This window comes from Choloepus didactylus, chromosome 8, assembly GCF_015220235.1.
Source record: "Choloepus didactylus isolate mChoDid1 chromosome 8, mChoDid1.pri, whole genome shotgun sequence".
NCBI classification, from domain to species: Eukaryota; Metazoa; Chordata; class Mammalia; order Pilosa; family Megalonychidae; genus Choloepus; species Choloepus didactylus.
In genome coordinates this window covers 6285841-6310305 of record NC_051314.1, presented here as the reverse complement: position 1 = coordinate 6310305, position 24465 = coordinate 6285841, and the positions used below count along the sequence as shown (strand labels likewise).

Genomic DNA, 24465 nt, shown 5'->3' with positions numbered 1-24465 from the left:
GCACGATAGTTACAAGTTACCAAGAACTGTGCCAGCCTCCACGCCTAACCTTGTTTCACTTCAACCTCACCATACCCGGGAAGGACGGTGGGGATTCTGCTTCACAGTTGAGAAAACTGTGGCCCAGGGCTTAAGGGACCAGATGCTCTCGCCAGCAGACCACTGAGATTAAACTGGTTTCTGGAATTGGCTAAAATCTTTTGAACAAACTTGTTGCTTCAAAATATAATCATTAAAGGTCAGTAAACACCATGGTTATTTCAAACTGAGCAACTTAATTGCTTTATTAAAGTCAAATTCCAACACAGAAGATTCCTTAAGCCACACATGGGAAAGAAATATCTTGTAAAACCTGGTGATTTATGTAGAGGCTAACTCGGGGTAATTCAGTGAAGCACTAAGGAAAAGAAAAGACACCAAGATCCTTTCTTTTATCATCCCTGGGAACGAATGTTTTCCCTTACTCATTAAAATTTTCCAGCTGTTCTGTCATCCTGACAATCGAGTACAAAGTACAGCATGTTCACACATTCAACATGTATATGTACAATGAACCGTTATTGTATGGATCAAATTACATTTCCCCCTCCTCCCAGTCTAACATTCCCAAAGGTTTTCCCATCCAGGCAATATTCTTTTCTAAGCCAGGGCATGATGGTAGTTCCTGAACGTTCATGTAGATTAGGACAAGAGGAACTGAAGCATATTAGGCTTTAGGAGTAGGCAACTCAATAGGAACCTGCTCATTGCCTTGAACTTGAAGGAGTGGGGACGCTGTCCCCAGCTGTCTATTAAGGACCTCTTTTCGGGTGCCTGAAAGGACAAGAAGGGGACAGAGTTTGATCCAAACAGCAGAGAAGGCTTTTATTATTATTTTACCCAAACCTTGCCTCAATACCATTCCCATCTTGCAAAGTCTGCTTTTGACGATAACCGGTTCAGAACGTTCTACTAATTCAGAAATTTCTAATGCAATGGCTATTTCCAAGGGGTGTCGTCCGATGTGAAGTCTCTTACTGTATTTCTGAACTTGCATGCTTCCTCTCCTACCCCTCTTTTCTCTTTCCCTTGTTTTCCATTCTACACCTTTCTATGGTAGCTTAGATCTTATACCCATCACCATGCAATGTAAGTGTTCATTTGATCATGTCCATTGCTTGAAAAGTGACTTCTGAAGCTATGATGAACTTGTAATAGCAGGCTTGGATAGTTAGTCAGAAATAAATATCCGAACATCATACTTAACTGCAGAGCTGCAAGGCAACAGAGAGATCACCCAATCCAAAAACCTCATCTAGAAGATAAGGCAGCTTGTCAGGAGCCAGGTCAAACCTGAACTCAGGCTTCCCAACTTCTAAGCCAGTCATTTTTCCACTCCTGTGAGGGCTTTTTGAAAGCATCCCTAGAAAAAGCTCAGGCAATTTTACAGTACAACTGTAAGCCTGTATGCTACTTTATGGGAGCTGAGGGCTAAACCTGAAGCACATCTCTTGTGACTTAAATTTGCAAATATGGCATCTCAGAGCAAGCTGGACACAGCTGAGGGTCACCAGCTCCCAGAGGCCCTTGCCCATCTCTCACAGGGCTAATGGCTGCGGAGCCTCTAACTCACGCTATTCCAAAAAAAAGTTAACTGTGACAGCTCCAAAAAAAAGTCTAAGAAATCTTTGGGGCTACTTAATGCTCAATTATTGAGTTGTCACTTTGCTGTAATAGTCCTGCAGAGTATTTAATATGAAATGCCTAGTAGAGAAAAAAAATAACAAGTTACAGATTCATTACAAGAAAATGAAAAATAAATTTTATATCTAACATGCAAATCAACTTTCCAAAGAAACATGAAATCATAAAGCAAAGCTAAAAGACAACCACAAATACTGCTTAGAAATGATTTCTACTAAATGTGGAGGATCAGTCAAGAAGCTGTTGATAATGTTTATGGAAATAGCACTGACAATTAGCATACCACCATTTCGATGCATGCCACCATGGTGCTTGTGCTAAAATATACTCTGTAAAAAACACTAGGTAAGCCTCAAAGTTGTGAAAAATCTGAACAGGTTTTCTTCGCAGGTTTAATTATTTTTATACATAGATTCAGTTTGAAAACCATAAAAGACAACTATTTACACCTAAAGCACCCCAACCTTTTAGGAAGTTGGGGGCACCAAGGGTCCAAAGAAGGTAAGAAAGAGTGAATGCGTCAAGCTGCTCAGCGGAGCTGGAGGAGCAGTTAGTTTTAATCTACTAAACTCAAGGACTTGAGCTGCAACAGTAAAAATGCCTGCTTGCTTGGGGAACAGAAAACTGTAAACAGAAATGCCTTGGTCCCGGATTGGCCGCATCTGCTGCGGGACTCCGAACCCGGCCCCAGCCACGCGGCTTTCAAGAGAATTTGCTCGTGCGTGGTGTTCCCCAGAGCTCTGCTTTTCCAGGGTCAGTTCCAGGTCAGTCAGGGAAAAGGGGGTGCGAGGGGCTGACAGCCCAGACCCGTCACTTCATGCACAAAATGTCATCTCCCTCTGGGTGGGCCTCTGCCTTCCGACCAGAGCATCCTCTGTGCTGATCCCCCCAAAGGCTACCTCAGTTTAAACTGAAGGACACAGATGTCGCCAACACTTGCATTTTCCTACTTCTCAAGAGTTTCTATCCTCATGGGGCAGTTGTTTTTTAAAGCCAAGTCTTCCTGCTTTCTGACAGAAAAGTGAGAGGAAGCCTCGGCAGGAAGATTACAAGTTTTTGAAACTGGATGTGAAACTAAATTCCAGCTAAACTGGAAACTGAAGAGAATATGCATCGGAGTGAAATGTATTAAGTTTTATTGAAAAGTTGGCAGGTAGATTTTTAATATGTAAACCTTTAAGGAATTTGGGTCAATGATTTAAAACCACCATATTATGACACTGTCAAAATAAATATTTTTCAAAAGTCAGCCATTATAGCATACCAACTGCATAAGAGACTTCCTTTTAGAATGTCTTTTAATTAAAAGAAAGGTTTTTACTTCATTTTTAAAAAGTCTTCTTTTAAAAGTTTATTTGTGGTTAAACAGCATAACTAGATCGTGGTTTGATTCCAAGACTCAAAAAAAAAGAAATCCCATCAGAAACATGCCTTCACGTCCTCACTCTGCTCTCTCCTTGGAGACAAAAACCTGTTTGCTTTCTGATGATTTGGTCACGGTCCTTAAAAAGTTCAAAGGTTAACATTATCCAGCTCTTCAGAGAACCAGGCTATCTCCAAACTGATGGAGCTATAACATTTTGCTTCTTTTTTGTTCTTATTTGACTACTTGTTACTTATGTCTTAAATAATACTCTTCTTTGGAAATAATGAATCTTAGTTGCTTTTATGGAAGTCCCATAAGAAAGCAGAATGTGACTCAGGGCGGCCTGAACTTGAGGTGCTGAAAGAAAAGTTGCAAATGGAAATGTAATAAAAGAATCTAGGACCATGACCTTTCTTAAAAAGAAAAAAATACACAATTTTCTTATTGTCAGTTTCCTCAAAGGAAAACTGTACTTTAATTCCAGTTCCACTTTAAGAAATGTCTGCATGCTCTGGTCAGCCTGACATAAGAGGCATATTCCCAGGAAAATTAGAGGTGGCCTTTCAAGAAGGAAAGATCTAGCAACACGAGAAGTCACGTTACTTTGAAAAACCAAGCCTAGGAGAGACAGCTGGCTGCCTAGTTTCCAAGTGCCTCTACTCATGTTTTAAAATCATTGTAAGTACCCTTTGGAGGAAGATTTAAAGACCAAGAAAGGTAGACGCCCCTCAACATTTGTCCATTTACCCGGAACAGCAGGGTGTCAGGGTTCAGAGTGTAGACTGGGCCATACTGCCTGGGTTTGACTCCCAGCTGTCATTATGCACTGATCAACCTTGGGCGGTTTACCTAACCTCTCTGGTCCTGTTTCCTCATCTGTAAAATGGGGATAACAGTACTGAAATGTTTCAGACAGTCCTCCACATGGCTTGTGCTAGATGAACTGCCAAACCCTCGTGTGCTGTCTGCATGCTTTAAAAACTCAGGGTTCATTTATGCAATGCACAGAGCACTTCCGCCTGTCACGCCAATCGATCCTGGCTACACCACCAGGAGGCAGGCAGACCTTGTGGTTGGCATTTTGCAGGAGGAGCCTGAGTTGCCCTAGGACCCAGCCAGGGCTGGTTCTCTGGCCCCAGGCAAGGGGTCTTCCCAGGCTCCTTCCCTCTGAGAACGGAGGTCAGGGCCACTGCTTTTCTGTAAGTCTTGAACTTCCTCATTTTTCCAAGATACCTCGGGACTTTATTTCTCCCAAATCTGAGTTCCAGAGCCTTCAGACCTCAGAATGGTCAGGGAGAAAAGCTCCTGAACAAACCGCTGTCTTTTAACCCCTCCGGATGCACACGGGTACGGGCGCAGCACCCCCCGGAACAAAAGCTAACGTGTCCTGGCTGCCGGGCCACGCTCCCCGGGGGCAGCGCTCCAAGGCTTTGGGGCGTTACCCAGCCCTGTGCTACCCCAAGACACTACTTTGGAAAGTGAGGTCGTGTGGAGCTGAGACACAGCTCAGACCCACTCTGGGCACTGAGGAGAAGGCAAACACGTTCAAGCCCCACCTCCAGACGTCTTCCTGGAATAGCTGTGAAAGAGGGCACAGTGGGGGGCATGGGGATAAACACCCCAACAGCAGAACACCTGACCAGAGCTGGGCAAAGGGGCTGGCAACCCTGCCGTGACCCGGTCGTGCCACTTGGACCCTGGGGACGTTCAGTGAGGTAGGTGGTATCAGCCCCATTTTACAGGTGAGCAGACTGAGGCAGAATAAAACGTAGCTCGCTTTTAATCACGGCATACAAAATCTAGAGAAAGCTCCAGCAGTCCTCTGTTCCTGGTGCTCAGTGCAAACCGTGAGAGACCTCGGAGTGAAAACAGATGGGAAACAACCTTCTCTATTCTTCCTCCCCCCAAAAAGGATCTCTTACTGCATACCGTGAACCCTCAAATCTTCCGGGGGACTCCACACACACAGAAAACACAGCAGCAGGGAGCCCCTCTTACAGTTTATTCCCAGGTGGGCAGGGGACGTGCCTCTGGTCTCGGGAAACCCCTTCGTGCTGGGACAAGGCCACGGGCAGGCCTGGCGCCGGGCGGCCCGCTCCCACGGACAGCCCAGAACCTCAGCCAACCCCCCGTCTGTCCCACTGAGCCGGCACACTCTGCCAACGGCTCTGCTCCGGGAACCAGGGAAGAGGGAACGACACCCTGCCCCCTGCTCCGTCCCCAGCAGCAAGGGTCCTGCCCACAACCTCACTGGGAGACGCCAGCCCTACCTACACCAGCCATCCCACCCTGCCGGCTGCCGAGGGCAGAACCTGTGGTCACTCCGGCCGGGCCCAGAGAGGGCTGTGCCCGGTCGGAGGTGTGCGTGTTGGCGCTGTTCTTTGGCTGGAAGCAAAAGGCCATTCTGGAAGGTGTCAGGGGCTGTCTGCTCAGCTCGGGGCCTTTCTGGAACCGGGCATGGGGTGAGGTATTTTCCTAGCCGAGGGCAAAACTGTCCGACATCTCATGTCCCATCTCCCCATGGTAGCCCCCTGGTAACAAAGTGGTAGACTCGGCGGGGATGGATGAGTCGCGTGAACTTGGATGCTGAAGTTCACTGGCACAGCGTTAAATCTTAAGATCCCAAATCTTAAATGAGGTTTCCTTCAGAAAGTGTGGCAAGTCCAGTGCACTGAACGGCTGCTCCGAGCTGCGTGGTCCCCGCCTGCTGTCTGGTGCGGCGTTGACACCGGGCTGGTAGTTCCGGACACCAGCTGCTCCCTCGCGCTCCCGCCTATGGCCTCCTGGAGTCCCTGGTCCCCTCTGGAAGCAGAGGGCTCTCCGGGGCTGGGCTGGGGGTGTGAGGAGTGGGTGGGCAGGGGGCAGGAGCAGAGCCAGCAGCGGGGAGGAAGAGGCACTTCAGTTTGGGCTGGTGTTCATGGAGTCGGCCCTGGCCCCGGGAGACGAGGAGGCCCTGCCCCGGCTCCGGCTCCGGCGCTGGGTTGTCACAGAAGACCCCGGTGGCAGCGGCACAGGTAGGCACTTGGCAGCACTCCCAGGGCTGGGCAGGGCTGGGGGCTCCTCTCTGTCTCCGCACACCGCTAGGTCATCAGGATGGGTTTGTGCCGGACTTCCAGGATGTCTGGAGCCAACAGCGGAGGAGCAAATGAAAAAGGAAAGTTGAACACATCGAGAGCCACGGCAACGATAGCTGCCGTTTGTGAAGGAAGCCCTGGCTCCACGCTAAGCCCACGTTAAGTAATTCACAGGCCCTCCTTCTCTAAGTCCCCACAAAACTGAAGATGTCATCGCCATCCCTATGGTAAAGATGGGGAAACAGGCTTGGAGGGGTTATGCTGCCTGATCAAGGCCAAGTGGAAGTGGGGCCTGATCACAGGCCTGTCTGACTCTAGAGCCACCGCTCAGCACCGCATGGCACCGCTGCTGTCAGGCCCAGGCGAGTGGGCCTTGGAGCCTTGCCTTGGCCCCTAGGAACCCCAGTCACTCAGGTGGGGAAAGCAGGGGCCTCCAGAGAGGTGCAGAGACCTTTAAGAGGCCACAGCTTTCCCAGAGACCCCAGCTGGCGTCTGAATCGGGGAGGCCCGGGATGCTTACGGGTGGAAATCCAAGCTTTGGGCCTTGCTTCAAATGACAGTACAGGGTTAGACAAGTCCAGGAGTGACCTGCAGGGACCCAGGAAGCAGAGCAGGCTACAAAGCAATGACAGTGTCTGTCCACCTCAACCAGCATTACCTGTCAAAATCCGATGCAGTGGCAAAGTGACGTAGGTTAAGTGTGCATAGAGAAGGAAATTTCCGTCTGCTCTGTTCAGCTTCAGCCAGGACCCGACCAGGGACCGTCCGGTGCCAGACAGGGACCGAGACCGAAGATTGGTCGCATTGTGCAGATTGGCTGGAAGGGAGGGAGCCCGGTCAGCACTCAGGCAGTGCTGGGGGGAGGGAGCCAGCCTGGGGCGGGCAATATTGGGGGGAGAGGGAGGGGCCGGGCGGCAGAGCCCACAGAGCACACTCCCCTCTGCTGCAGCCTGGGCCCTGGGTGCTCCTTATCAACAGCTCCACCAGTGCAAATACCCCCCATCCCGGACACCCTTGGCCCTGCCTGCCCTCCCGGCCCTCCCCCCATTCCTGGGTGCCCTGATCCACCCTGAGGTCCCAAGAAGCTCCCGACCACAGTCTCCCTCTCCGTCAGGGAGCTGGGTCTCCCCCTGGCGGCCCCGGAACACACCCTGCTCGTGTCTTTTCCCTGCTTGCCTGTGGCCACGTCTGTCACTGGAATTGGGCCCAGCCAGTCTGCAGAGCAGGGCGCGGCGAGGTAGGGGTGACCTGCCACTGTTACCCAGCCTTCCGTCCGGGCTGGGGGACCTCGCACCAGGGCAGCGGATAGGAATGGCTACTAGCACTTTCCGACTGATTTGGAAACGGGCCCGGAGTGGGGAAGGGATGAGCCCAAGGTCACGCGGAGCACGTGCCGGGCCAGTGCTGGAGTGAGGTCAGCTGGCCCTGGGCAGGGTCTTGTCCAGAGGGCCCCCTGCCTCGCCATCCTGGTGGCCGGCTCAAGGACAGCTGTCCTTGACTTCCGTGGCCACACCCCAGCTCCCTGCACAGAGCCTGGTCGTGGAAGGCACTCCGTGAGCTTGCTGGGGTCTCTCCATTTGACGGTGTGTGTGGAGTTGCCCCTGTGCCAGGATCGGAGCCCGGGAAGGAGGACACGATGGTGCCCGTCCCTTTCCTCCCGGGGTCCATCTTCCAGGTGGGCCTCAGAGTGGTATTTTGAATATTCACATCTGGCTCTGTCAATCCCTCACTTAAATCCCTCCAATGATGTCCCATCACTGTCACTACCAAATAGGCGTCCCCACTTTCTGACTCACAAGCTGGATGGACGGTGGTACCGTGCACGGGCAGGGAGAAGACTGGAAGGGAGCAGGCTAGCTGACAACGTGAGTTGGTCAGACGGGGTCCTCTGGGACCTCCAGATGGGGGCTGAGGAGGCCCTGGATATACAGGCCGGGACCCAGGGCAGGCCAGAGACGAAGACGTGTGAGTCACCAGCCTCCACACAGCCACCACTGTCACCGCAGGACAGGCAGGCGCCCAAGGGGAGCGAGACAAGGGCCCAGGGAAGGCCGAGAAGACCAACAACCGAGGAAGGTGCTGGAGTGGACACAGCATCGGGGAGAGATGAGGAAGGTTCTAGATGGAGACAGCATGAGGGAGAGACAAGGGTCTTGGAAAGGTCGAGGAGACCAACAACCGAGGAGGGTTCTAGGTGGCGGCAGTACAGGGTAGAGACGACGGTCTCGAGAAGGCCGAGGAGACCAACAACAGAGGAAGGTTCTAGAGTGGACAATGGCATCAGGGAGAGATGAGGGTCTCAGAGAGGCCAAGGAGACCAACGACTGAGGAAGGTTCTAGATAGAAATAGCATTAGGGAGAGACAAGGGTCTTGGAAAGGTCGAGGAGACCAACAACCGAGGAAGGTTCTAGATGGAGATGGTATAGGGTGGAGACGAGGGTCTCGGGAAGGCTGAGGAGACCAACGACCAAGGAAGGTTCTAGAGTGGAGACAGCATAGAGGAGAGATGAGGGTCTCGGGGAGGCCAAAGAGACCAATGGCTGAGGAAGGTTCTAGATGGAGATGGCATCAGGGAGAGATGAGGGTCTCAGAAAGGCTGAGGAGACCAACAACCGAGGAAGGTTCTAGATGGAGATGGTATAGGGTAGAGACGAGGGTCTCGGGAAGGCTGAGGAGACCAACGACCAAGGAAGGTTCTAGAGTGGAGATAGCATAGAGGAGAGATGAGGGTCTCGGGGAGGCCAAAGAGACCAATGGCTGAGGAAGGTTCTAGATGGAGATGGCATCAGGGAGAGATGAGGGTCTCAGAAAGGCTGAGGAGACCAACAACCGAGGAAGGTTCTAGATGGAGATGGTATAGGGTAGAGACGAGGGTCTCGGGAAGGCTGAGGAGACCAACGACCAAGGAAGGTTCTAGAGTGGAGATAGCATAGAGGAGAGATGAGGGTCTCGGGGAGGCCAAAGAGACCAATGGCTGAGGAAGGTTCTAGATGGAGACGGCATCAGGGAGAGATGAGGGTCTCAGAAAGGCTGAGGAGACCAACAACCGAGGAATTTTCCAGAGTGGAGACGGCATCAGGGAGAGACGAGGGTCTTGGAGACGCCAGAGGAGCACCAACGGTTGAAGAAGGTTCTAGAATAGAGGACAAGCTGGCCAAAAAAGACACCAAGAAGGAATAAAACCAGGAGAATCTGAAGTCACAAAATGCAGGAATGAACCCGAGTTCACCTCTTCCTCAGGAAGGATCTCTCGCACCCACTGTGTGTGTGACAGCCCCCCTTACACTAATCGGAGGGTCCAGAAGCCTGGGAGCCCCTGAAACGGAGTACAAAATGCTGCAGGGACATGCCCCCGCGCCCTTTTCTAGGAACGCCGAGGCCACTGGGATGGTGCTCCCCAGGCAGGGGTTCCTGTCTGTCTGCCCCCAGCTCCATCCCAGCCCTGTGAGCAGAACCTGGCACACAACACTGGCTCCCCGCATTCGCTGCAGGAACGAACGGGCCACCAGCCGGGACCCCGGGGAGCCAGGCAGCGGGCGGCAGCCTCCAGGGCAAGGCAGGTCACCTGCAGCGCCGTCCTCCCGGAAGAACTCCTCACTATCATTGGCCGAGTGCGACTTCTTCATCTCGGCGATCCGGGTCCGGGGCACCTTCCTCTTGAGGGACGGCGAGAAGAAGGTGGGCCGGCTGTTCCGCTCCGGCGTGGGGGGGGTGCTGAAAGAGGTCACCTGGGGACGAGGAGCCCTAGTCACGAGCACAGCAGGGGCACCGCCATGGCTCCCTGGGCCTCCTCGTGCTCCGCCCTCGAAGCAAACCCGGCACAGAGCCCTGTCCGGGGAGCGACAGGCCCCCAACGAGAGGCTCTGGCTGTGGTCACTGACCCTCCCTCCTGAGGGCCGGCCGTCCTGGGGCCCAGCAGCAGGCATCTGAGCGGCCTTCCGGACACTGGGAAACAGGTCTCCACTCAGGGACCAGCAGAACGGCTGGCCGCCAGGGCTGCCCGGGAGGAAGCAGGCAGCCACAAAGGGCAGTGAGCCCCAACTCGAGGCCTCCAACGTGGAGAGAGAGGGGGGATGGCTCAAGCACATAAAAACTCAGCCACTGAACCCCACAACGTGAATTCACTGAATCCTCCCACCCAGGAGATGGCAGCTGGGACCAGGCCATCCACCAAGGGCAGAAACTGAGGCTGGGGCACCACCCCAACTTGCCCGAGGCCACCCAGCATTGCCACCCAGGGCTTCCGTTCCTAAGGCCGTGCCCTCCCCGATTTCTCCTCTTGGCTTCTATGACCCTGCCCTGCAACCCCCAGCTCCCCTTCCCCTCCCTCTGACACACTGTTCTGTCCACTCAGGGCCAGGTGGGCCCAGCACAGGACAGATAAGCAGATGACACTGGTCCCTGCCCTCGTGGAGCTCACAGTCTGCTCACAGACTCGGAACAGGACATCCATACACAGTAGTACATCGACCACTGAGACAGAAAGGGGAGCACAGGCCACAGGGGGAGGGAGCACAGAGGCAAGAAGGATTGACAGCCCGAGGACCCGGAAGGCTTCCTGGAGGAGACGCTGCTCAAGCCGGGTCTTGAAGGACGAGTAGGAGTTCGCCAGGTGAAGAAGGGGGGGAAGGGCGTTCCAGGCAGAGGGAACTTGGCCCATCTCCTCCCTCCTCCCCATGCAAACAAGAATCTGAGGGACAAGATGAGCTGGGGCTGAGACTTCAGGCTGCACATCAGCCTCCGTGTCATGGCTTCAACATCCACCAAAGTCCCGGCGGCCGCTGGGCTCCGGATGGTCCTCCCACAAGCCCGGGAAGAAGGTTTTTAAAAGATAAAAAACAAACACCAGAAACCACAATACACAGAGTCTACACTGGCCACGCACCAGTTACAAATAACCCTTCTGTAAAGGGGGGGCGAGCAACGGTGAGCACGAGGTGGCGGGAGGCTGCATCACTGGCCGACAGCTGCAGGGGCCCAGGCAACGCCCCACCCTCCGGGCCTCCCTGCGTGCCTCCAGCCTGTGGGCTCCCTGGGAGAGAGAAGCCCTCACGCCCATCAGACCAGTGGGAGGGACAAGGCCCCGGCAGGCCTGGTGACCGGTCCTGTCTTCACAGGGATTTTCACACACACACGTGGTCAGGGGCTCGGAGGGCGAGTCAAACCCTGCTATGGTTCATAGGCCCACAGCTTGGAAATAGGCTCAAATACAAACAGTCTCTATTCCAAGGACCAGAGAGGCTCCCGCCTGAAATTCTCACCCATCTGTGTAAAAAAAAATTGCATTTGTTGTTTCAATTCTGCTTATAAAATGCATTCACTGCAGAAAATAAAATGTTTTTAAAAGGTATGTAGAAGAGAAGGAAAACGGCTGTCCAAGCAGCTGTGGCCACCCCGGCTGACAGCATGGCAGACACGCTCCCCACAGGTGAGCCCCAGGTGTGTGACCACATTCCCAGCGGGCATTTCTCCACGCAACTGGGTGGCAAAAGGTAGCCAAGGCCGCTGCAGCTTGCGGAATCCTTCCTGTGGCCCAGGTCCACTCAGGAGCTGGAGGTACTGCGGCTCCTCTGAGCCTCTCAGCCTCTCAGGAAGCAGGTGTTTCTGTCCCCTTTCTGGGTGAGAAAACTGAGGCTCAGAGAGGAAGAGACTTGTCCAAGGAGACGTGATTCCAGCCTCTCCTGGAGAAGGGCTGGGCAAGGCTGCCTCCCCAGCCCGTCCCCATGTGCCCCCCTGGCCAGCTGCACTGAGGAACCATCTTCCCCCAGACCTATGGCTCTGAGCTGGAAGATCCCGGAGGGCAGGGCAGCTGGTGGGCTGCAGATGGCTGGTGCCTGAGCCCTGGGGCCTGCCAACTCCAGGCCCAGGGGAGGCTCTGGAAATAAAGCTGCACACCTCGGCTTCCCACCCTGAGATGAAGACCGTGGCATGGAGCCAGGTGGCACTGGGTGGAAGGCCAGGTTCTGTCACATGCCAGCAATGCAATTAAGTTTGTAGCACCTCCACTTCTGTCTGTGGAAGGGACACATCACACCTATACCCAGGGCGGTTGTTAGACCCGAGAATCAACAGATGCAGCAACACTTTGCAAACAGATGAGCTGTGCGCAGTGGGGAGCTGGGTGGCCCCAGGAAGACAGCTCATGGTCACCCCCACCTGACTCAGAGAAGCCAGGGGATGGCAAGGGGGGCAGGGAAGGGCAGCCCCAGGCCCACAGCTGCCCAGCAGACCCCGAGGCAGGCCCTGGGACCTGGGAGCCCACAGCAATTGCGTACTCAGTCCGGCAAGGTGGCAGCTGCAGGAAGGAGAACGAGCTCTGGCTCGGGCCTGAAGCTGCTGTGTGACCTTGGGCAAGTCACGCCCCTCTCTGAACCTCAGCCTCCTCATGGGTGGAGCAGAAAGCTGACACCCACCTAGCAGGGAGCTGTAGGGAGCACATCAAGAGTGGGCATGCATCCAAGGGACAGGCAGCCCCTCCCGCTGTGCAGCCCTTACCCGCTCATGCATGGGGGAGGCTGGGCTTGAGTCTTCTTCAGTCCCACAGGGGGACGTGTCCCCCGTGGACACGCGGCTGACCGCCATCTCAGCATGGCCCTTGCCCTGCGGCCCCTTCATGCGCACGAACTCCATATTGTTGTACTTGTAGAAGCCAAATGACATCTTCTGCGCCATCCGTGCCGCCACACTCACCTGTGGGCAGGTGGGAAACGTGTGAGTCGGGTACAGGTGGGGACGGCACCACAGGGCCTCCCCTGGGACGCAGGCAGCCAGGGTGACCGTATCAAGATGAGGGCTGCCCATCCCCCTCCTGGGAGACGCCAGGGGAGGGTCTCCGTGGGCAATCCCTCCACCCACCAGACCCGGCAGGCAGGGCAGCGCTGGGTGTTTCTGATTCCCAGCTGGTGCGTTTCTCACTGATGACCCAGGACCCACAGCCAAGCCCATGCCAGGCAAGGACAGAGCCCCGACCTCCGGACAGCACCCAGTTGCAGGAGGGGACCCGTCCCCTGGGGTCCTCAGGGTCAGCCCCCTGGGTCCTCTTGCTTGTCAGTCTAGGCTGTTCTGGCTCTGCAGACCCAGGGCCAGGGGCAGAAGGCCAGTGCCTCCTGGTGGTGAGTCCCTGCACCATCAGCTGTCACCCTCCAGGGAATTATGAATTGAGGAGGAAGCCCCCCACTCACACTGCTGATGGCAGCAGGCAGCCTGAGGGAACAGAAAGGTACCATGAAAAATCCAGCATAAAGCTGCCGTGAACCACCGAAAGGGAGACCAGCTGGCCCTGGGGTCTCAGAGGTGGGGTAGTGACAGCACAGAACCGAGCTTGGAATTTCAGTATCAGGGACAAAAGGGGGAACAATGGGGAGCACCCGTCTCCCAGGCAGCCGCAGGTCAGTCCATGGATCCTGTGGGGTGCCCCACACACTCACTCGGTTGTCGTACACCTTCTTGAGCGCCTCGTAGCGGATGGAGCCCTGAAAGATGACGCCCTGGAACGTGTTGCTTTTGTCACTGGCCACCAGCTCCACACAGACCATCTCCCCTTCCCCCACCGTCATGTCACTGAACACCTGGGTGGGTGCAAAGAGGAAACGGGAGTCAGCTGTGAGTGCCCCACAACCCACACCCAGCCCCACCCCACCACTCGCCCCCAGAGCTGGCGGAGGACGAGCTCGGGAATCCCCACTTTGCAGCTGAGAACACTGAACCCAAGATGCCAAGATGCTGCTCCAAGGCTACCCGGCTCTTCTCCACTCCGACTGAGACCAACGGGACAGGGTTCAAGGGCTGTGTCTAGCAGGAGGAGGTTTGCAACAGCCTCTCTGGGGACTGGGGTGGGGAGGCTGCCCGCCCCAGCTCAGCTGTTCCGGAACCACGACCCTGGGCACATGACCTCATGCTGAGTCCAGCATTTTTGAGGCCCGTGCAGCCCACTTCCTAGGCTCTCCTCCACCCCAAGCCCTGCCTGGCTGGGCTGCCGTCATGAGCCCCCCACTGCACTGACAGAGGGCAACCACAGAGGACCCCAACACCTGGACTCATGTGCTACAGGTGGGGGGACCCCATCCTGCTGCTTTCCTGAGTCACTGCTCCCCAGGAGACCGTGCACGGGCAGTGAGTTTCCATGGCCGACAGGCTTGAGTTGCAGCTCAGCACGGCCACTCATGAGCTCGGCAAGCCTGCGGAGGCTGACCCTCCCTGAGCCCCAGAAGCTGTGGGACGGCTCCGGGCCAACCCAGGACACCATCAAGTCCAGAAAAGGCCGAGAAACATGTCTGCTTTCCTGGTGGAGTCCTCCCAGGGGCCCTGACCACTTCCGGATGAGTGAAGGGGCCAGTTCTCAGGCAACTCAAGGGAGAACCACTGGCCGGGACACTGTGGGACGTGGGACGTGGGACGTGGCCGGGCCCCCCTGCTCCTCCGAGCACCCTGCTCCCCCTCCCAGTCACTTTCTCCCTGGGTCCCGGCTTCCCCAACCTGAAAACAAAGGTCGGCCCAGTAACTTCTGGATCCCCACCCCTCTCGGACCCCCTGGGAGTCCAGGCTGGTGCCAGCATGGAGGCGCTTATTCATGGTTTAATAAGCATGAATAATGACTCCTCCCACTGGCACAACACTTTTAAGAGTTTACAACGCGTTCCCCCATTCATTAGTTTGTCTTTAACGCTGGCAGGTGAGTAGGCCAGGTGATCATTATGTTCACTTGACAGATGAGGAAACTGACGCTCGGGCTACGTGAACTCACTAGCTTGGGAAGAGCGAGCTGTGTGTGCCCGGGCTGCCCCCGTGCCCTGCTGAAAGCAGGGAGGCCTCAGAAAGAGCCCCCTCTCACACTCCCCAACTCCCGACCAAGGGAAACTCAAGAGAGAAACAGCTGGTGGCAAGCAGCTCACCTCCTCGAAGCTGTCAATCATGAAGAAGATGTTGGGGTAACTGATCTTGGATTCTTCCCCTTTGCTGTCCATGGGGTGTTTACTGGGTGACGCAAACACTTGCTAGAAGAAAGGAGATTTCAAGAGCCGGGTGAGGCCCCGCCCTGACCCAGGCCCAGAGTCACCCCACTGAGTGGACTGTGTCCTCCAGGGCACGGCCACTGCTTTCCCACAGCTCAAAGCCAGCCAAAGCCGAGAGAATCACTTGGGAGGATCTCTTTGGGGAGACCTGATTCTGTGCTCCGGCCCTGGACACGCAATCCCAGGAGCTGCAAGGATTTCTGCAACCAAAGCCCTCACTGCAGGGGCAGCAAGAGGAGGACTTCCCTCCCCAGAGCAACTTGGGCCAGCCAGCGAGCTACGGCTCCGAGATGAACTGCAGTGGGAGGCCGGGGGGCTCCGGGCAGCTGCTGGCTCACCTGGGACTTCTTCTTGTGGATGTGGATGTCCCCCCCGTCGGAGCGGGTGCACACAGCACAGGTCACCATGTAGTCCAGCTGGAAGGGAGGGCAGCGCGGGGTGAGTGGAGGCCCGTGGCCCTGCTCCTGGAGTCCTGCCCCCAGCCCAGCCCACTGGTACCTTCTGCAGGATGAGGTTCAGGCAGACGCTCTCCTCCCAGTCGATGTCGGGGTCTCCAAGGCCCGGCAGCTTCTTGGAGTCCCGCCGGTACACCTCCACCTCCACCTCAGGCTCGGCCTCCTGCAAGGCCCGGGGGTACGTGAGAGCGCGGCCCCCCACCTGTGACACCAGGCACCTGTCTCCCCGTGCCACCCTGACCGCTGCGTGGGGCCTGGACTCTAATTCCTGCTCCTCGATTTTCCAGACATGTGACCAGGGGTTAACCGAGTCTTCTGAGTCTCAGTTTCCTCATCTGCACCAGGGGCTGAGAGCACCGACCTCTCAGAGTTGTGGTGAGGATGAAAAGACACATTTGTCAAGTGTCATTAATAATGATAATAGTGATAATGATGACATCTAGCAGGCTCAGGGTGGGCCCCAGGGTCTGGGTCAAACATTTTATAAATTATTAATTATAATTTAATGATAAATTATTACACATTATTTTTTCAGTGTAAACTGACTTAAAAAAAATGTACCTAAAACTAAGCAACACAGAACACATTAACAACTACAAACTAAGTGCAAGTGAATGATTAACTCATGATTACTGGTTATTAGCCCTAACAACAACTCCACAAGGCAGACAGCACTGGCTCCACTTTAACAGATGAGGATCAAATTGATTGAAGATCAAATAATAAACGCAAACCAAAAAGAAACAGAGAGGAAGTGAGGCAGCCTGCCCTGGCCCTGGGCCCCTGGCCGTGTCCTGCCTGGCCCTGGAGAGCAACCTGCAGGACGGTGCTCCAAGAGGCGGCCGCCCACACCCGCTGGCTGATGCTGGGCCATCACAGTGCACAGGCCTGAGCACCCCCGGGCAGAGCTGGGGCCGTGGGAAGGGGAGTAGGAGGCCAACCTTGCCTCAGAGAGAGGAAGAGACATCCCACGGGGTGAGGGGTAGCGGCTGCCGCTTCCCCCGGCCTGGGTGGCCTCTGGGAAGTCATCCCAAGGCGTCCCCAGATTGCTGTCCTCTCAAATCCATTTCATGGCCCTGCTTGTATTCTTTCTTTCCCCCATGTGTCACTCTGAAATCATCTCGTTTAGTCTCCTCCAAGAGCATTCAGGCTCTTTACTTTGCATGAAGTAGATGCTCAATAAATTTTCGCTGGTTCAATGAATGAAAAAACACACGGACATTTCCCACAGCTCTAGGACTGGCATGGACGCGACCGGATGTGACCTTCTGCTTGAATTATCTCAAGAGCTTTAGAAATATGAGTGCACACCTGAGGAGTTTACATGGGGTTGTGACGGAGGTGCCAAGGAGCCCCAAGGATTGCTGACCAGGCAGAACATACCAACCCTGAGAGGAAGCAAGACATCAAGCCTCTGAAACCATGAGCCAATAAATTGCTGTTGTTAAGCCAAAAAAAAACAAAAAACAAAAAACAAAAAACAGTTACATGGGGTTAGTTTGTTTCCTTCTCTGCCCTTTTCTTTAGGGCTTTATTTTGTGAGGTAATTGCATGCAACTGAATGGGGGGTGGTATCTGAATTCATTACATGCCAGTAGGTGAGATTATAGGTGTATTTTGCCCAACATATTTAAGGATACAGCTCAGTGAGATCCCATTCTATCAGTTACCTATCGCCATGTAACAAATTATCCTAAAATTGGGAAGCCTGAAATAATATTTATTATCTCATGCAGTTTGGAAGGTCAGGAATCTGGAGTTGCTTAGCTTGGGCAGTTCTGGTTCAGGGTCTCTCTTGAGACTATGGACAAGAATTTGGCTGGGTCTGTGCTCTCTGAGACTTGCCTAGTTGGATGATCTGCTTTAGGCTCACTCACTTGGCTTTTGGCCAGAGGCCTCATTTCCTTACCCTTTGAACCTCTCCCTGGAGCAGTTCCTGTCATGTTCCCCCCAAGAGAATGTGTTCCAAGGAAGCAATCTTGCAACCAAGATGACCAAAACCAGAGAGTCTTTTCATAAGCTAATTTTTGAATTGACATAACATCATTTCTGCCATATGTGATTGGTCCCACAGCCCAACCCTGGTACAGAGGGGGAGAGGACTACACACGGTATGAACACCAGGAAATGGGATTCATTGGTGGTGGGGGGCATATTGGGGACTGGCTACCACAGCCATTTATTCACCGTTCTAAACTTTCTCCATAAAATCTCAGGCATTGTCCCATTACTATTGGTGAATTACTTGGTTTCCAGCTGAGGTGAAACCCTCTGCCTCCACACCAAATCCAAGTACTCCTGTTCATTCAAGGATATCATTCTAGGAAGTCTCCTCTTTGCCCTGGATTATTAAGTGTTCTGTCTCTCTGGATCATCTCACGAGCAAACATATTAATTCTCATATCGTCTCTCAATAAATGTCCCTCTTTGCATGGCACATCCCTGTCCTACATATTTCATTTTATTTTTTCTGGTTCTTACAGAAAAATTTCTCAGTTGTCTGTGTTTGTCGTCTCCAATTCTTTTCTCATTCTCCTTGAAAATCACACTTGTCAAGGTCAACAACAAATTCCCTATTGGTTTATTTCATGGCCCATTTTTAATTTTCAGAGTATTTAATCTATTAGCAGCATTTGTCAGAGTTCAGTTCCCCCTACTTCTAGATAATTTTTCATTTGGATTCCAGGATGCTTCCTATCTCAGCAGCTCTGAGTTCCTTCTTGATACTCCTGTTTCCTTCTCATCTCCCTGACATTTAATGGCTGGCATATCCAGGGCTCTTTTTTCTCAATCTAACTCTTGCTCTAAGTGATGTCATCCAGTTTTGTGTTCTAAATAATGCTATATTTATTTAAAATAATGTATTTCAAATAATATAAATATATATTATTTATATAAGACTCCCGAATATATGTACCTAGCCAAGACCTCTGCCTAGTCTCTGTTCTCACAGATGTACCTGCTAAGCATCATCTTTTGTGTGTCATCCTCTCTTTCACACCCAAAGTCCAATCCATCAATAAATTTTGTGGGATATAGCTATAAAAAAAAAAAAAAAAAAAACACATGGACAACAGCAGGCTGACTTCAGGTCAGCACAGAAGAACACTCATCAGAAAGGTGCCCAGGGGTGCACCCAAAGGCAGGTTCAAGGACGAAGAATGTACAACCCCAGTTCACAGAAGAATGGATACACCACTGTGGTATGGTCACACACAGCAGAATTATGCAGCCATGAGAAGGAACAGGTAACAACTGCCTGCACCACACACAGAAGGGTGCGTGAGAGAAGCCAGACGCAAAGAGAGCACACTGCATGCCCCCCGTGCATGTGAGCCACGAGACCAGGCAAACCCACGCACGACGGGTTGGAGGTCAGGGCTGTGGTTAGCCCGGGGAGAGGGTGAGGACCAGGAGGGGATTGAGGTGCCCCTGGAGTCTGCTCACGTTCCGACTCTCGGGCTGGTTACACCAGGAGTTCACTCAGAGCATCAAGCTGTGCACGTGGCTGTGCGTTTTGTGCAGGTAGGTCATACCTAAGAAAAGCTACACCCACTGGGAGCAGAGCCTCACCTTGCTGTGTGACCCAGGGCAGGTTCCTCCCGCCTCTGAGCTTTAGTTCTTTGGGAGGTGGGGGTCAGAATAATCTGTATCCCGGGACTGCTGAGGCGCCAAGAGCAAAAGTGGCACACAGCACGGGCCACCGGCCCAGGCAGGCCCTGAAACCGATGCCAGTTTCCCTCCCTGCCAAAGACAACTGGGCTGCAGGGAACAGCGACCGTTCCGCCCTGGAGAGAGCAGGGAATCCACGCCCGCCGTCCCTGGGAACGACTGGCCCGCGGATCTCCGAGGCGTCCCGGGGCTGCAGACCCCGCGCCCACCCGCACTGCGGCTCAGCGCGCGCCCCCCCACGCACCCTCCACGCCGGGGCTGGTTGCTATGACGACCGGGTCCCAGCTCCGCCGGAGGGGGGCGGGGCGGCTGCCGCAGAGGCCCCGCAGTGCGCAGGCGCCGCAGAAAGGCCCCCGCTGCTCCCGCGAAGGGCTTTTTTTACTCTCTGTCCTCTGGAGGGGTTGGGGTTGGAGGAGTGTGACCGGGGACGACTGTCCGGCCTCCAACACGCGCCCCCCACCCCGCGGCGCCGGCCCATGGTGGGGGTGGAGGGTGGGTCCCCCCTTTATCGCCTCCGCCTCCAGCGCGCCTCCTCCAGGCTGTCCTCCGCACTGCAGCCCCGGCGAGCTCCGACAGGCGAGGAGCGCTGGGGAAAGCTCGGCCTCCCCGTGGGACCCTCAGAACACGGCAGCCAGACTAGAGTCAGGCGCGGGCCCCCCGACTCCTGCACTGCCCATGCTGGTCCCCCCACATCTCCTCCCTTTGTCCTAAGAGACTGGCCAGATGTCGCCTTCTTTTTGTGGGCTCCCACCAGCCCCAACCCCTCCCCACCATCCAAGCAGCCCTAGCTAGGCCGTCTAACTGTCCCAAAAGACCAGGGCTCCCTGAGGCCAGGGGCCAGGTCTGAGGCATTTCCCAGTGCTGGGGGTGGGGTCCTGGCCCCTGCACCTGCACACAGCTCACATGGATGCCCAGAAGAACATTCTGGATGAGCACAGCTGGAGTACCCCATGCTCCCGTGTGATTCAAGGCTTCCCTCACTGACCTCACACCCCCAAACTCCAAGAGAGCTTGGTCCCAGCCCACCCCCTCCTGCTCCAAATTCCTGCGTGGATGCAGGGCTTCTTTCCTGGAGACTCTGCCCTTCCTTTCAACCCCACACCCACCCTCTCCCTTCTCTCTCCTGCCCTTGCAGAGAAATTGAAGCACAGTTGGGCTAAAACATCCGCCCTGACCAGAGCTGTGCTCTCGGCTGGGATGGAACTCGAAGGACAGCTGAGCACGCCCCCAGTCCTCCTGAGGGCTCGTCTCAATAGACTGTCCTGGGAAAAGGACTGAGGTTCTGCGGAAACATTCCTGTGCCACTGAAGGCCACGTGGTGCTGACTGCCAGGCATATGAGCCCCCCACGTGGCACTGGCGGTCCGAGGGCAGGGGCCTGCTGCCCCTGAGCTGTCTCCCTGAGGTCCAGTTTCGTCTGTAGACCGTGGGTGGGGGGAGTGTCCCCCACCCAGAGATGTGCTGAGGGTCAGAGAAGAGCATGCATATCATGGGATCACAGCACACACAGACGCTCTGTAGACACGCACCATCTCACTGCCAGGGGGACCCCAAACACCCCAGTCCCCCAGGTGCCCATGGCCGGAGGCCCTTACCTTGATGTCTGCCCCAAACCCCTTTATAGGGGGAGAGGCTGAGACCCCCAGAAGAAGTGACTTGACAAAGTCACATAGCACAGCTGGAGTAGGTAGAGCTGGATAGGAAAGCAGGTCTCCCAACCTCCAGGCAGACAGGGAGGACATGGCCACCAAGGCACAGGCTGTGGGCCAGGCTTCTGAGCTCAGCGGGCTCTCCACCAACACCTGCCCCCTCAAAGCCTGCCCTGGACGAGGAAGCCCCTCCTCCTCCTTCACCCAAGACACCCATGTCCCCAGTGAGCAGTTCCAGGCCCTGCCCACCACCGAAGCTGCAATGCCCAGGCTCCACTCCTGTCACCAAATCCAACGGGCCTTCCCCTCTCACCCTGCAGGCCTCGCCCTGGGCCTCGGGGCCCCCTGCCATGCCCACTGCTCCAGGCCCCTCTTCCCTCACCTCTCTGGCCAGTTGCTCACGACCTCTGCTGGACCCTCTAGTGTCAAGGTAGCTCAGGGCTCTGTCTGAGGCCTCTTTGACTGCCACTACTCAAAGTCTCCCTCTACTTCCCACTCATTCCTAGGGTTCTGGTAAGTTCTAGTACTCTAGTCAATTCCATTTCTAGAACCTTCTCTGGATCTAGCTGACTGGTCCTCTCCCTTACCAGCCCCTCTCCCTTGGTCCTGGCCACTGCCGGCAGCCCCCTAACCAGTCCCCTTGCTCTACCCTAACTCCTCCAATCCCATCCCCACCCCACTGCTGCAGAGCGTGCCAAATGTGACTCTGACCATGCTCAGTTTTTGAGGGTCAGTGGCTTCTAAGGGCTTTGGGGACAAAATCCAAACTCCTGGGCAAGTCCCTCAGAGTGCACCATGATGTGCCCCTGGCCTACCTCCCCAGCCTCGCCTTCCTGTGCTCCTTGCCTTGCTACCCTCCGGCCAGATGCCAAGCCTGCAACTGCTGGGTGCATGCTTTTATTGCCGGCCTCCAGGCCACAGTCTGAGCTGCTGGGCCCTCTCTGAGGAATGCTGTTTCCCCTTCCTTTCAGACTCCCCTCCCTGAGAAGCTCTGCTCCCACCCCATCCACTCCTGTCACTGTATTCGCACTTGGTGATGCATTTCTGGGTCCCAAGGAGGCAACCCGTCTCTCGGCTGTCATATGGCCAGTGCTGTGGATACCAAGTGAACTCCGGGGGACCAAGCCTCAGGTTGGTCTTGTGTGCCACATGGTCCAGCCTTTCGGTTGCTGGCATGCAGAGGGCCAGCCTGCAGGGATGTCACTAGAGTGTCCTCTGCAGCAGGCAGCCAGGCCTGAACACTCTCAGGCTCAGCAGGCAGGTGCACACAGAGAGGAGGCTCTGGGCACTCACTGCACAGGCCACAGCTAGCCAGCCATGGTCACGAGGTGCAGGGCGCTAATGGGAGCCAGAACCCCTGCCCGCTCCAGGTCTGGCCCCACGCCCCCTCCTCATCTTTTGTTTTTAAAGGAAAACACTGTGTCTGCATGTTTGGCACTTAGGTTGCTTAAGTACTGTACAAACTGATAAAGCTTCTGAAAAACAGGGAAGGAAACGTGCAGGCTTTGCCTTAGTAACTCTCCTACCCACTTAAATTTCATGCCTGAAAGGCCTCAGCAAGCCACTTCACCCTCGGAGCCCTCGGCTCCCTCACGGGTACATCAGGGATGATGACATCCACCCCATCAAGTCGCTAGGAGGACAAAATGAAATCAAGAAGTCAAGGTAAACCCCGAGCCTGGTGCAAGGCTCAATGAACAGAAGGCACCTCTGCCGCCGTCCCTGTCCTCATCAGGCCAGCTCTCCCTGCCTGTGGCCAGGGGAGGACATGGGATGCCAGGGTCGGAACTCTGACGTGGCCAAGCCCCCTCAAAGCCCCAGCAGTGATGACTGCTACGCTTCAGGGTCATGGTGAAATGGAGGGCAACGTGGCCAGCTCAGGCACGTCAGACTTCACTGCTCCCACTTGCAGTAGGTGCTCAGGGAGTCTTGCTTGTCTCTTCTGGCCCACACAAGCCTGCAGGGGAACCTGCCTTCCGCGACACGGGGTGCAGGGCCTGGTGGGAGGGGGCACTCACCTTCCTCCCATCGGTGCCACTGTCGCTGCCCGCAAACGCCAGCTTCCGGCGCACGTAGAAAAGCATGTCGTCCTGCCGCGGGGCCCCTTTCTCCATGAAGTAGGTGGAGAATGTCCAGGTCCAGAAGGCGATGCGGTCCTCCTTGAAGACCCCTGCAGAGGGGCCAGAGGGGAGCGAGGCAGGGTGAGACCACTTGCCCCTCCCTGGGTGACCATGGCTAGGCCCTGTCCTCCCAGACATGGGAGGGAGGGGTGGGGGGCTCTGGGATGTTGGTGTCCCCCTGCAGATGCCCTCCCTTCTCCCCAGTCTTCCCCTCCCTAACCCACGGGGCACCCAGAGAGCCCTGAGAACACCCCCGGGGAGGCCCACGGCCTCTGCCCAGGCTGAGAGCTGCTCCAGCTGGGGATGAATCAGCAGCTCCGGTGGAAAAGGGAAAACCAGGAGCGAGATGCAGACGTCACTGGCTGGCTGGGCTGGGAGCCCGGGAGGCTGCAGAGGGGGAACCTTCAGGAAGCCCCATGCACGGCCCGCACCCCCCAGCGGCACCCCCCCACCGCCCCCAGCTGCGGCAGTCCCCACGGAGAACCCGCTTTAAAGGAACAGCTGCCCTCAGCCGAGTCCCGGCTGCGGCGGAGCCTGCGGAGACGCCCCCACCCGCCACTTCCCCAGGTTTATTCCTCATTTGATCCTCGTGGGGATTTTCCTCTTCATTACAGACAGTGTTTCTCCATGATGGACACTTGTAATCTTTCCTGCACAAGGGCAAAAAGCCGCAGACTCTGTTAGGAAAGATCTAGGTTTGCACTCGGCTCTGCCCCCCACTAGGTGACCCCGGAGTCAGTGGAGGGGACCCGAGACCAGGGCTGCAAGAGCCCCCCACCCGGCACAGCGCAGGCTCAGAAAGGTGAGCTGCCTCCTTTTCTAGACAGATCCAGCAGCATTTCAAGGTACCCAACAGAGCTATTCCTTAAAAACTCAAAACGTGAGAGTTACTGGTTTCTTTCTCTCTCTCTCCCCTTTCCCAGAAAATACTTTACCAACATGACCTGGGCCCCGTCCTGGCGCTGGAGGACCCCAAGCCCCCACTCACAGGTGGGAAGCTGAGGTCACGTGGTGCTGGGAGCCCACCCGGCTCCCCCGACTCCCAGCCCAGGCCCGCTCCTCCTGGGGGTGGGCAGCCTCCAGGGACGCGCTGCAGAAAACCTCAGCCTTCATTTCCTTCTGCCACACCACAAACTCCAGAACCAAGGGCTGGAAACAAAACTCTGACCCCTGCCGCCGGCCCACCACGCCCTCCTGGCAGCTCCACCAGGTCGGCAATCTTCAGGGCCCAAGGCCAGGAGGACTCGTAGGACAGACAGACAGCCATCCCTGGGCTCTCAGGCTGTGCAGGACCAAACCTGCACCCGTCGACACCGCTTTGAAAACGCCGGCTGTGCCCCATTCATGCTACTCCAGATCCCCCCCAAAATGAAGCAGAGGTGCTGTGGCTGCTCCTGGATAAAACCCAAACCCCTTCTCACCTCCCTTCAACATT

General features: G+C 55.3%; 1 protein-coding gene across 1 annotated transcript in view; it reads right to left on the bottom strand.

Annotated features, from left to right (window-relative positions):
• Nucleotides 1–254: 254 nt before the first annotated feature.
• The window catches only part of KIAA0930 (KIAA0930 ortholog), a 49547-nt gene continuing 25336 nt past the window's right edge, over nt 255–24465 (bottom strand). The window contains exons 2-10 of the mRNA XM_037848181.1: nt 22929–23080; nt 15634–15753; nt 15474–15551; nt 15016–15117; nt 13552–13692; nt 12620–12814; nt 9690–9852; nt 6782–6940; nt 255–6170 (exon numbers count right to left, since the gene is read on the bottom strand). Of these exons, the coding sequence (XP_037704109.1) occupies nt 6130–6170; nt 6782–6940; nt 9690–9852; nt 12620–12814; nt 13552–13692; nt 15016–15117; nt 15474–15551; nt 15634–15753; nt 22929–23080 (1151 nt within the window). The 3' untranslated portion in view covers nt 255–6129. The remainder of the gene's footprint in view (nt 6171–6781; nt 6941–9689; nt 9853–12619; nt 12815–13551; nt 13693–15015; nt 15118–15473; nt 15552–15633; nt 15754–22928; nt 23081–24465) is intronic.